This window comes from Phaethon aethereus (genome assembly GCF_964289735.1).
Source record: "Phaethon aethereus genome assembly, chromosome: 1".
NCBI lineage: Eukaryota > Metazoa > Chordata > Aves > Phaethontiformes > Phaethontidae > Phaethon > Phaethon aethereus.
In genome coordinates, this window is record NC_138575.1 from 31,652,174 (window position 1) to 31,666,139 (window position 13,966).

The 13,966-nt window shown below is 36.3% G+C and overlaps 1 protein-coding gene across 1 annotated transcript in view; it reads left to right on the plus strand.

Annotated features, from left to right (window-relative positions):
• IMMP2L (inner mitochondrial membrane peptidase subunit 2) overlaps window positions 1–13,966 on the plus strand; it is a 482,301-nt gene that overhangs the window by 316,440 nt on the left and 151,895 nt on the right. The window contains exon 3 of the mRNA XM_082013846.1: window positions 1,390–1,455. Within this exon, the coding sequence (XP_081869972.1) occupies window positions 1,390–1,455 (66 nt within the window). The remainder of the gene's footprint in view (window positions 1–1,389; window positions 1,456–13,966) is intronic.

Genomic DNA, 13,966 nt, shown 5'->3' on the forward strand with positions numbered 1-13,966 from the left:
TGGTGAACTGTAAAGTGAAACTATTTGATATTTTGAAGTTCAAAATTATGCTTCTTCAATTTTGTTTCATTACACTGAAATATAAATATAATTCAAATACATTGACACACACCAAAAAAACCCAAACCACTTTTAAAATTCCTTTTTTGCCTTCCTATTAAAAAAAATGAATAAGCCTGTAACTATTTTTCTTTTTAACTTGTGGAACTGAAAGTGAACTGCAAATGCCTTTAGTCATGCAGCAGTGCAGACAAGTTTTTCATCCAGATTCATCTCAGCTTTGCTTTTTAAGGAAATGTAATCTTACTGTGCTACCAGTTGGCCAGAGATGAGCTCAAAGATACTGGTCTGTTGCGAGGATGGCATAGACAATGTTTTTAGACATGAAAACTGTAAAATACAATCTTGAGATTGCATGTCTAGGAGGCTGTACTTGGAGTCTAATATACAGAATCCAAGCATCAGCAGAAAATAAACCCCATTTTTTCCTTCACTGACTTTCCTATATACAAGCAGGAAATAAAAAGAAATTTTTAAATAACATGAAAATAATCTACTAAGTTTGCATAGGTAAACAATTAAAAGTGAAGAATGAAAAAGAAAAGAGGTAAAGTAAATAGAAAAAAAATCTTATGATGCACATATGTCTACCTTAACCTATCAAAACTATGGTAGTATAATAACTTTTAATAGTCTTATCTATTAATATACATCCAAGAAGTTGGAATATTCAGGCTGGGCATGCAAGTTCAGCTTTTCTTTCTCATAATACTGTGTAATGCATGATCGGAGTCCTCTCAAGAAAATATTCTTATAGGAAAATAACTTGAAGTGAAAACATGGTATTGCATTATGAAGCTTTGGATAAAGCTGAAAATTTCAGAAAACTTTACAACTGTTTTTAAACTTACAGAATTCCCTAGGCAAGGTTTACCTAAATTGGTGATAAATATTCATATAACATAGGGAGATTTTTTTTTCCCAAATTGAATAAATGACATGAATGTTTAAACACAATATGATGTTAATGTTTGATGGGGAATTCAGGTTTTAATACAGTAATCTATTTGAAAAGTTACCCTCTTCATTGGTAGTAGGACATCCTACTTTTAATGTTGTGGAGTGTATTTTTCATGATAAAAGGTATGTTGGTTATTGTGGTGTTTGTAAGCAGGTCATTTTTTAGCATCTGCTTTTCAGTGGTGGTTTGCAATGAGAATGATTACAGAAGCTTCACTTCAGGGTGGAACATCATGATTGATGCTATATCAAGGACAACATGGAATCTCCTAATGACTTTAATAGTGTCTATTTCTTTGTGGAATTTCTTTTCATTTTCTTAAAACAACGGGAACATTACTGATTGTATAACCTTATCCCCTGTCTCAGGTCTCCTAGAAACCCTGAACAGAAGATCATTAAACGAGTGATTGCTCTTGAAGGGGACATTATCAAGTAAGTATTTTAAGACTTAGTCTCTGAGTCTTTATATGAATAGTGCAACTTTTCAATGGATTTTAAATCAGTATCCTAGACAATGAGAACTTTCTAGTATTTTCTTTCTATCTATTCTTAACAGGGATGACAGAATTGTATCTGTCTTCTTTTTAATGAGAGCAGAAATGCTGCACAAAACTGCTCACTCTCTCATGAAAGGTACATGGGTGCAAATAATGCTTGTTTCTTAGAATATCTCTGCCACGTATCAAGTCAGGTAATTGTACAGAATTTTTTCAACAAGATTATAGGCTGTGATTTTTTATTTAAAGAGTCCAGCTGCTGTATCATAGCAAATAAAAATAGGGTTATTTTTCAGGTTTTGTTTGTGATTTTATTTTATTTTATTTTATTTTACTTTATTTTATTTTATTTTATTTTATTTTAATTTTACTTTATCTTATTTTGGAGACAAGGAACCCTCCTAGATGACTGTCTTCACTGAATTGTGTAGGAATCTGTAGGGAGTATGGTGGAGCTGATTTGGAGTAAATTATTCTATCAGAAAAAAACCTGTAGCAAGAGTAGACTCTGGAGTACTTCAAGACCTGGTTTACTGTGACAGATAGACCTTCCTGCTGGGGCTGGTTGGAAATAAATTACTAGTAGATGTAAATCAAAAGTTTTTGTGGGAACAGCGTTATTTTGATGAAAATGCTTGTTTAAAATTATTTCTTTTTCCCACGTACAGAATAGAATTGGCATAGAGCTGGGAGGGAAAATCCCTAGTTTCCCACATTAAGATATGAATGACCCTGGGAGCTCTCAAACAATATGGCAGACTGAGACTCAATACATTTAGATAATGATTCTTGCTCTGGTGCAGTGAATATTTAAGATATACTTGGCAGATGCAAATCAAATCAAGGATTTAAGTGTAGTCTCAATGAGCCCTATTTAACAGCAGCACTGGTGGGCTGTTGGGCACTATGGAATATGTCAGTGTCTTTTTTTCTTTTTCCTCTTGCAGTCAATATAATTTCTGTTTTATTGAAAAATTTCAAATCATCTCTTTGAGAAATTAAAATAAATTCAGACATTTCTATTGAAGCAAAATATCTGAAATAACAGACACTGAGAAGATAATTTGATGTCCAAAACCTATGGACATTGACAGCTAAAACTAACTATCACTTTAAAGTACTAAGAACATACGAATAGTGTGTGCTACTGGGTGATGCCTTTTATAGACATGTACTTAAGGTGGTACTTATTACTTGATGTAGTTGAAATTACTGCTGTAATTCATATAAGTGGTAAGACTGTTATTAATGATTCAGTATTCCTCATTCATCAGAAAGAAACTGCTGTATTATTAACATATTTGTCTGAATTTTTGAGAATGAATGTAGTTTTTGATAACACAAAAGACATTTAATAACTGAAGTTCCAGCTGTAGGAAATTAATTATGCTGTACATTCAAATGCCTTAAGACTCTGAAATTTTCATTAACTTCTGAGGGTGTTCTTGGCCAAATGGACAAAGGTGTGGGGCATAATATCTGTGAGAGTGTGTGCCGAGTACTGATGAGCCTGTAGGTTAGTGAATCACTCATGGGTACAGAAGACTGTACGATGATCCTAATCTGTCTTTGGTAAAACAGGTTAACTTAATTTATTGATAAAAAATTTAATCTCGTAATGCAGATGTGCTTTTTTTCTATTTGAAGGCATGAAAATTGTTCCAGAGCTTTTTGCTTTAACTATAGAAACTAAAGAATATATTATCAGACTATTATAACTTGTTATGTTTTTATTACATATTATTGTCCCTTATTTGTGCATGTGTAGGAAATGTAAGTAATACTTGCCACTTTTCATAGTTAGTACTAGGTTAAAGCAAAAGCTTAGATAATAAGGTAAAACAGGAAAACTGGCAAAATTTTTCTAAAATATGTATTTTTTTGGTAATAATACTGCAAGCAGGTATGTGACTAGGATATTTGTGACTGAAATAGGCAACTGGTAACTGAAAACATGTATAGAAAACATAAATAGAAGATTTCAACTCCTATTCGATGTCTGAAGACAATCTCTATTACAAACCAAAAAGGATTGGTTTTGATATCTTAAGATTATATGTCTATATATTTTTATATATTGAATTATTCCTGATCAGCATAAAACAATGCTCTGAATGAAATTGAAAGTAACATGGATCATGTACAAAAATGTATCTGGAAGTATGGTACTCTTCCCTATTGTTCTGACTTTTTTTTGGTATGGGTGTAGCATGATGCATAACTAGTATATACTGACCTCAGAGGAACCTTTGAACAACCTTATTCCTAATATCAAGTCTTTGAGGTGGCCTATATATGCCTGTATGCTAAAAAAACCCACTTCTTTAAGCCTTTTGCTGCTCTGTTGATCAGTCAGAATTCCTCCTTGCTGAGAAAATATCCAGTGTCATTGCAGAGCAGTTGTTTTAGTTCCAGAATACAGAAAAGTGGGAATCATCAGTTAAATATGGTGGGTTTCTAGTACTTATGGGGCTGTTTGTGGGTGTAATGGTTTTGCAGTGTGGTGGTGGTTACATAAAGAGTTGTGTTGGACATTTTATCTGGAAGGTCAGTGAAATGTACGAAGTCTATCCTTTGCTCTGCAAATTTTGCTTGGTGTCATGTGCCAGAATTAATACATATATGCTTTCAGTGGTAAGTCTTTTAGTCTTCCATTGTGAAGAAAGGTTTGCAAATGATTGTGAGTTGGAAAGTATTTTCATTTCACGCTCCATGAGATAGGCGATAGACAATATGGTCTGTGAGTCTGTAGTTATGCTTTCAAACATGAATTAATTCTCTTTATTTGACCTATTTAGTGCATGATTAGGGATAATTTGTCACAAGAATTCTGTGTTTTCTCATGTTATCTATTAAAATAAGTTAGTTAGCATTTTCTGTTTTGTTAATTACTGAAAGTAATGAAAGATCAAATAGACAAAGCCATTAGTACTTGAGGTCAGGTGTTATGAATCTACAGCAGAAAAATCCTGGTTTTCAGTTCTTTATTTCTAAAAGCATAAAATAAGATTAAAATTGTGACATTTTGAAAATAATAATGACTAAATTCTAGTTTTTGAAAAGAAATGTCTGTGAGTGATCTATAATGGATTCATTTTGCCCTTTCATTTTGTATTTTTCAGGCAGTCAGACATTATGGACTACATAGTACTTCACTTTTTGAAATATACTTTGAGGGACTGAAAAATGCCACAAACTCACTGAATAAAAATTCTGACATTTCAGTTTTCTGATCTTGTTTCCAGTCTGGTTCATAGTCCAGGTGAAGTGAGTTTGGTAGTGTCTTGTAAATCCCTGGAAGTATGTAGAATAGAATAGAATAGAATAGAATAGAATAGAATAGAATAGAATAGAATAGAATAGAATAGAATAGAATAGAATAGAATAGAATAGAATAATTTCAGTTGGAAGGGACCACAATGATCATCTAGTCCAACTGCCTGACCACTTAAGTGTTGACTAAAGCATGTTATTAAGGGCACTGTCCAAATGCCTCTCAAACACTGACAGGCTTGGAGCATCACCCACCTCTAGGAAGCCTGTTCCAATGTTTGACCACCCTCTCAGTAAAGAAATGCTGCCTAATGTCCATTCTAAACCTCCCCTGCTGCAGCTTTTAACCATTCCCATGTGTCCTATCACTGGATACCAGGGAGAAGAGATCAGCACCTCCCTCTCCCCTTTGCCTCCTCAGGAAGCTGTAGAGATCAATGAGGTCACCCTTCAACCTCCTTTTCTCTACACTAGACAAACCCAAAGTCCTTAGCTGCTTCTCATAAGACGTGCCTTCTAGCCCTTCACCAGTTTTGTTGCCCTCCTCTGGATGCATTCAAGGATGTTCACATCCTTCTTAAATTGTGGGGCCCAGAACTGCACACAGAACTCAAGGTGAGGCCGCACCAACACTGAATACAGCAGGATAATAGCCTCTTTTGACCAGCTGGTTATACTGTCTTTGATGCACCCCAGGTTGTGGTTTGCCCTCTTAGCTGCCAGGCAAATGTAGTACATGCCACAGATTTATAACAGATAATTTAATTTGGATAAGCAGGTAGAAGCTGCTCCTCAAAAGAATTTAAAGAATAGGCAGAAAATCACTATTTAGCCCTTGAGAATGAATCTATAGGTCAGCTTGTATATAGACAATATTGCAAAGTGTAGCTCCAACAGTTTTGTTTTGTCTTCCATGGGTTTACAGGAGAATTAACTTTAAGTAGGGAGTCATTACAACAGTTCCTGAAGACTGTTTAAATGATAATTCTTCCAAAGGAGGCCTTCTTTTAAAAGTCAATATAATATAATTTGTTAAAAATTAATGTTGGTATTATAAAACACTTTGAATAACTTGAAATTAAACTTACTAAAACTCATTTATCATAAATGCACTAGTGGAAAATCAAAAATCTATAGTAATCTATCACAGATGAGTTATGGTATATGTTCAATAACACAAATAAATGAAGGTTTATGTGAAGCAAAACAATATTAAAATTAGGATTAAACAAGTAACATTTAAAATTAAGTCTGTTCAGTAAGTTGCTGAACTAACTTGTTTTCCCTCTCTCTGTCACATTTGTGCAGGTCTGCAGGAGTTTGGTGTGCCAGTTCTGTTTCTTTCATACAATTGTTTGCTTCTTAATACTCTACCTGATTTAAGAATGATTTGTGAGCCCCTAGGAAGAGTAATTTTAAATCATTTTGTCCAGGGATGTTGTTAGTCTCTTTAATACTTAGTGTTCTGTGGACCGAATGGTTCAGCAAAATGATGTTGCATTTAAGTGTTGCATCTTGCAAAACTGCTCTGAATGTGTGTATAAGGAAATACTCCTTGTTTCTCAAAGCATGATAATGCAGAGATAGATCATTATATTATTAAGCTTTACGTCTGAACCAAACTTCAGTAACTTTTCAACTTTTACTACAAGGTCCATCATTAAATTGTGGAATCTGTTGCCATAGAAGGTTAGGAAGGACAGAGATATAAATAGATTCAAAAAGGGAGTAGAGAATAAATAGAAATAAAGCCCATCAGCAGCTATTAAATGCAAAAATCACAGTATAACTTCATGCACTCCTGTTGTCAAGTTCATCCAGCTTGTTATATTTCTTCCAGTGAAAGTTCCCATTCTGCATTAAAATATAACAAAATCTGGTCATTCTGTCCACTTGTTGGAGAACCCTTTCAGCTTCAAACAAACTGTTCACTACTCCATGCAGGTGTTTGGTTCCTTTTTTTTCTCAGAGAGTAGGTAGCATTCAGTATCCCTTCAGTATGAAAATTACAGTCAACAAGTCTTCTTATTGTTTTTTTCACTGAACCAGATCAAATTTGGGGCTGCTCTTGTTTAATACCTTTATTGATGATCTGGGTGAGGGGATCGAGGGCTCCTTCTAAGTTTGCAGACAACACCAAGTTGGGTGGGAGTGTTGATCTGCTGGAGGGTAGGAGGGCTCTGCAGAGGGATCTGGACAGGCTGGATCGATGGGCAGAGGCCAACTGTATGAGGTTTAATAAGGCCAAGTGCAGGGTCCTGCACTTTGGCCACAACAACCCCATGCAATGCTACAGGCTTGGGGAGGAGTGGCTGGAGAGCAGCCCGGCGGAAAGGGACCTGGGGGTGCGGGTTGACAGCCGGCTGAATATGAGCCGGCAGTGTGCCCAGGTGGCCAAGAAGGCCAACAGCGTCCTGGCCTGTATCAGAAATAGCATGGCCAGCAGGAGTAGGGAAGTGATTGTGCCCGTGTACTCGACACTGGTGAGGCCACACCTCGAATCCTGTGTTCAGTGTTGGGCCCCTCACTACAAGAAGGACATTGAGTTACTGGAATGTGTCCACAGAAGGGCAACGAAGCTGGTGAGGGGTCTGGAGGACAAGTTTTATGGGGAGCAGCTGAGGGAACTAGAGGTGTTCAGTCTGGAGAAGAGGAGACTGAGGGGAGACCTTATCGCTGTCTACAACTACCTTAAAGGGGATTGTGGTGAGGTGGATGTTGGTCTCTCCTCCCAACTAACTAGCAATAGAACAAGAGGCAATGGCCTCAAGTTGCGCCAGGGGAGGTTTAGACTAGATATTAGAAAAAATTTCTTCACTGAGAGGGTGGTCAAGCATTGGAACAGGCTGCCCAGGGAGGTGGTGGAGTCACCATCACTGGAAGTGTTCAAAAAACATGTGGATGTGGCCCTTCAGGACACAGTTTAGGGGGCATGGAGGTGTTGGGTTGATGGTTGGACTTGATGATCTTATGTGATTCTGTGAATTTCATCAGACAGGCGCTATTTGTTTTCACTGAGGACCAATGGTTGTTGATGGCTGTCCAATAAAACATCTCTCATTATGCACAGACTCTACTACTTGATAGCAATTTGTGTTAGATGTCAAAAAATTACTGCCTGCCTGTAGGAAACAGAATACCCTTCACCATAACAGAATAGACTTCACCAGTGTTGTGGCACAAGTATGTCTCTACATAAGATCTTGAGGGCAGCCACTTGACAAGAAGTACATCTAGCCCTTTGCCATTTAATCATGCAGAAATAATTTTATGTTCATTAGTGCTATAGTAAGAGCCTTCTTGTTCCCACTCCACACCTCCTCGCCCTCCACCTGAGATAAGACTTCTGGTAACCATTCTGATGTACTGGTGATGTGGTAAGGTACCGCTTGCAATAGCTCAAAGTTAGAATACCAAAATGGAATACCAGCAAAAGACATCAGAAGACTAGGAATCACAGCTGAGCATGATACACAGGCTATGTTTATGGCTGTACCCTATTTCCTTCTTCCTCAAAATCCACTGTCTCTGTCTGTGGTTTGCGAGTATAGATCTGTGAGTGTGCGGATCCACATTGAGAAGAGTGCTACTGGGATCGACGGAAATGAGAACTGATTGTACTTTACAGAGGCACAGAACTGTCCTCAGAGATTACAAATTTTAGATAATTGCAGTCTTCCTATTGCCCTGGCTTTGTACTTTATGTACCTAAAGGAAGTAGTAGTAGTCAAACTATCTCTTAGATGAAAAAACCTTTGCCTTCCAAAATATTTTTACTTTGTGGCCTTGTGTGCAGAATGCGTATCTCATAGGATTTATGCAGTTTGTTTTGCACTACTTATTGTTAAGTATTGATGGGATTTTTTTAAGCCAATGAAAACTTTTTTTAGGTCCAGCCATGTTGCTCTGTCATGACCCTTCAGCATTGATCGTATCCTTGCAAGTCTCTTAAATAGAGTTTCCATTGCTTTTGATTCATTTCCGTATGCAGAATCCTTGTATGGCTGGATTCCATTTCTGTAAATGCAAATCATGGGAATGTATATTTGTACAGTGTCTTTAAGCTACAAAAACAATCTGACAAACCTGAAGATTTTCTGTATCCATAAAGAATTCTAAGGTTCTATAGGTCTTTAGGCACAGTAATGAAGGTCTGCAAAGCTGAATTTCTAAAATTTGGCAATCTTCATAGTCATTATAAAATATGGAGAAATGTTTTTGCTTTACATCAGATATTGGTTGCCTAATATTTGAGGAAGGTTCATGAAGAGACAGAAATAGTAAGAATAGAAAGGTGAATTTCAGGAAAAATATGTACAGATGTGCTATCTTTTGTTTTCAGAAAAGACAGGTAAAATAATTTTTCACAAAGGCAAAAAATAGGAAAATGCAAAAAATGAAAACTTATCATTTTCCAGGCTAATGTTTTGCTTTTTTTCCACATTGGAAAGTGTGAGTGTTAATATTATAGCAGCATTTGCTTATTGCTCCATGCAGTAAGGTCTTCATTCCTTTAATATCGATAAAATTTTAAAGACATATTTTCTTCTTAAGAGTACAGATAGTAGCAGTAAGATTGTTAAAAGATTGTCTCATCAATACCATTTCTCTGATATTTCAATTGGTTTTGTTTGTCAAAATTCACTAAAAGCAATGAAGTTAAAATGTAGATCCAATGTAACCTCTAGAACTATTAATATTAAAGGAAAAAAGTCAGTGTAATATGATTCTCTGAGATTGTACAGAATTTGCAATGTTGGCTTATAGAAAAATGAAACAACATATCCTATTACCTCTGAAATGAGGAGGTTTGATTTGGACAACACTAAGAGACAATAAAAGAGACACCATCAATAACACTAGCTTTCATAGAGTTACTGTTCAGACTAAACCCAAAAGTACTAAAAATTGTGTATGCAATTGCTATTGCAATATGTATTCAGCTATTCTCTCTTATTGGGCATCTGAATCAAGACACAGATGACAGCTGCATCTATAGGAGAGAGAAAGGATTTTTTTATTAGTTCTTCGTTTTTTTTCTTTTTTCTTTTTTTTTCTTTCTTTTTGTTTAATTAGAGAAGCAACATAGTAAAATGCAAAAAGCAGCATCTCTTTTAAGATGGCATATCTGTGAACACTGTGCATAATGAGTCTCGATGGTGTTCAAAGACTACTTTAATCTGCCAGAGTAATAAACAGTGGGGAAGTTTTTTAAATGCTCTGTAGGCACCTTGGAGTAACATTTCTCATGGATTTCAATAAATCCCTGTAGTTATGCAGCCCATAGTTATTGTGAAGTATACAATAGCATATGCAGGTAGCGTAACTTGCAGACACTTATTGCCAGCATTTGCTGTAACTGTGTGAAGTACCATTCTATCTTGTGCTAATACATATTATAGAATTAAAAGAGGCAGACAAGCACTTTATTGTCTTTATCATTGAAAACTACAAGAATGGAGAACACAAAACTGGGAGAGGAGTTGGGAAAACTACCACTGAACTATCATGGCCTCTCTGGACTGTGCGTACACCAGCACCTGAGAGCATGTAACTTCTGCTGTTTCATCCCACTGTTGGTCAGTCGTGAAGTTCTCTGTAGTGTGAATATCCAGCAGAGTTATGGTTAGCAGTTTCCTTCTCCTGACTGGCTTCCATGTGCTGGACACTGAGTAGAGACCAATGTAAAAATGGGTAATACTACTAATAGGCAGGTCTTCATTTTCTACAAAATTATTTTCTAGGATGTTGAGGCCTTTTGATAGGTTTTAAACACAAACGTGAACAGGGCTGTGATACACACAAATAATGTTTTAGGAAAAGAAAAATACCATTGTGTCATAGACCACACATAGATTTCTGTGTCCAGTTTAGAGCAGGAAAGACATCAATAGTCTGGAACAAGTTCAGCAGAGGGCCCCAAGTCCACAAGCTGGTCAGGGGCTGCAGCACTTGTGCTGTTAGAAGAGGCTGGGGAAATGGGACTTGTTCAGCCTGGAGAAGAGGAGGCTTTGAGGTCACCTAATAGCAAGCCCCCAGTACCTATGGGGAGGTTAGAAAGAAGGTGGAGCCAAGCATAGTGGTGCAGTGGACATAACTCGAAACAGCAAAGGTTCAGACCCGATAGAAGAAGAATTTTCTCCATGAGGATGGTCAGGCTGTGGGGCAGTTGCCAGAGAAGCTGTGGTCTCCATCCTTGGACATGTTCAAGATGCTAGTGGATAAAGACCTCAACAATCTCACCTTATCATGTAGCTAACCCTGATTTGAGCAGGAGGTTGGACTGGAGACCTGCTGAGGGCCCTTCCAACCTGAACTATCCTATGGTTCTATAATATCTGATACTAAATTTCAAATGTGTTACATCACATTTAGAGCATTGTTTTCTTTGTTAGAAGCTTAAATAAATGCAGTGTATTCATCTCGCTTAAGAGACAATGTCTTTTGTAGGCTTTTTTTTTTAAAGAAACACATTTGATTTCTGTTTCACTGAAAGTTGATTTGCTGCCAAGATATCAGACAGTTAGAAAAGACATACATACAAGTATAATCATCTCAATGGGAAGCTCAATAGGTTGTCTTTATGAAAATTGTAAAAAAAGTAAGCAGCAAGTGAATAAAATGCAGTAACATTTAAAAAAATCCAATAGTTAATAAAATGTTTTCATGTATTTTAATTTTAAAAAATTATTTCTTTTTTTGCTTTCTAAGCTATGGATACAAATCTTATTGATATTCTGAAATTTGGCACTAAAATCCATACTTAGGCATCAGAATAAAGGATGTATTCAGTAAAAATGGTCTTTGTCCTGAGCAATGTAGGACTTCATCTTCTCAACATTGAGATGGCTGCTTAAGTAGATTCTGGATAGAAGTTGAGCTCCATGTCAACTCTGATGCTCATCTACATGTATCATATTAAAAGCTCAGTATGACAAGATCAAAGATGGGGGTAGAATGAAGGAAAAATATTAAACCCATTTTATAGAAGAGGATGTCAGGATGAAAGATGGTGTTGTAGGCTTATGCTCATGTAAGAAGTGTGTGAGACAGCCATTAACTGAACTCCCTGGGTTCCTCATCTCAGAAAATGAACAATAAGTTCATGTGTTTGTCAGCAGCAGATTTTTCTAGATGTACTGGAAGGCAAACAAAGTTCAGAACCTGGTAATTCTGTGCACTTTCCTCCTGTAAATTGAAAGGAGAATTGTTATTAGCTTGAGCAGTATCAGGATCAGGGATATTGTTATGTTTGCAAATTGAAGGAAAACATACTGAAACAGAAGAGTCTACTCTGAATAATGTAAATAAATCTTACTGGTTATTTCATTTTGTAGCAGTGCAAAAGTCCGCTTTCTATCTTACTTGAATATATTTAGGGTTCTGAACTCAGCTAGTGACACGGTGAAAGAGTTATATCCACCTACCAATAATGAGTAGAAAACTATCTTGCAAACTAGACTCAGTATAGGGTTGTTTCATTATCCGCATCATTATCCTGGTTTCAGAGCCCCAAATACTAAATTTTTGTGTATGTGTGTGTCTGATTCCTTTGTCTACTTTGAAGGAAGAATTAAGCAGACTTCTGTTCTTTTCAAATCAAGTAATGGTCAGGTAACTGCAAGTGACTGAGTTGGTGATTTTTTAAAAGGTATTGCTTTTCTCTGCTCCCTTTCCATTTCTACACACACACACACACTCTCTTTCCTCCTTCCTTCTATCCCCCACAGCTGGAGATAGTGCCCCATCATGTGATTCATTTGAGATGACCATGTGCATAATACTACTCCAGTCTAATGAAGAAGATTAATTTCCATCTCCACTCATGCGTAGGGAAACCACAGCAGTTGCATCACTTTTGATGCTGTATATAAAAAAAAAGCATAACTTGCCTCCAAAGTGCTCTTCCTAAATGCTCATCTTTCCAGTGCTTTCACCTGGGTTCCCTTTTGGAACTGCTAAAGGCAGCTTAAGTGAACACCGTGTACTTGGCATTGCAATGAGCTGACAGAGACCACACGTCTGCTTACCAACTCCAGCTGAAGCACATTAACTTCCTAAAATGTGACAACACTTCCATTTGTGATCATCTGAACATAGTCTCCTAGGATCAGAGTCTCAGCTGGTACGAACCATCTTAGCTCTGTTAATGTTAAGGGAAACAGGCCAATTTAGTCGAAATAAAAATCTGGTTAAAACATTTTTTGGGATAAGAACATATGTCAAGAATACAAAAAATGTCACCTCTTCAAAGATTTATAGTTGATTTTATATACTTCATATCCTTCCATTGAGTGGGGTAATGAATACAGAATTCGATACAGAATAAAATGATGATGCTTTATCTCTTCTTTTTTGAATTTAGAAAAATACTGGAAATTTTCCCATTTGTTTGCTTTTTTTCCTTCATTAGATTTTCAGCCCGACAAAGTGTTTTAGTGCCAGTGCATATTTTATAGCACTGTTTGTGAAACATACACAACAACTTCCCATGTTTTAATTTGAAAATTTTGAAATTATTGTGTTTGCTATTATGTAAACCTTGCAGATATATGCTGGCAGAAATACTAATTATAAATTGTTCATTTTAAAAGATTGCCTCCATAGTTTTGCGATGAAAACTGATCTTGAAATGAGGGCCTGAGTAGTTCACAGTAGCAGAACTAATAAGGTTTTGGAATTGATCACCCCAATGGTTATGAGATTCAAATGAGAATAGCAGGGAAAATGACTATTATCTTTTTTCATTATTATAGAACTGACTATTGTTGACATTCTGCTTCTGTGAAGTAAATTGTATGATGAAATGGCAGTGTATTTTGGGTATAATGGGTAACAAGTCATTAAGTGGGTCTCCAGCATCTGTGCATAGAGGAGACGAAAATATTTTCTGCTTTACTGTCATCTATTGGCAGTGATTACACAAATAATTTCTGCTCGCTGACCATTAGGCCACAAGCTTTTTAATATGCAGCCAAAAATATATTATGATAAACTGTATGTCATGTATTTTTAGAACTTAAGGTATATCCCAGATAGCATTTCTAATGACTGGGTTTCAATTTTGTATATATAGCAAAAATAAATTAGTATTTAATCATTTATTATAGCATGAAGGGGAGCAAGTGATAAATGCTGAAAAAGATTGTGATAAGTTTTGCTATAATTGAAAA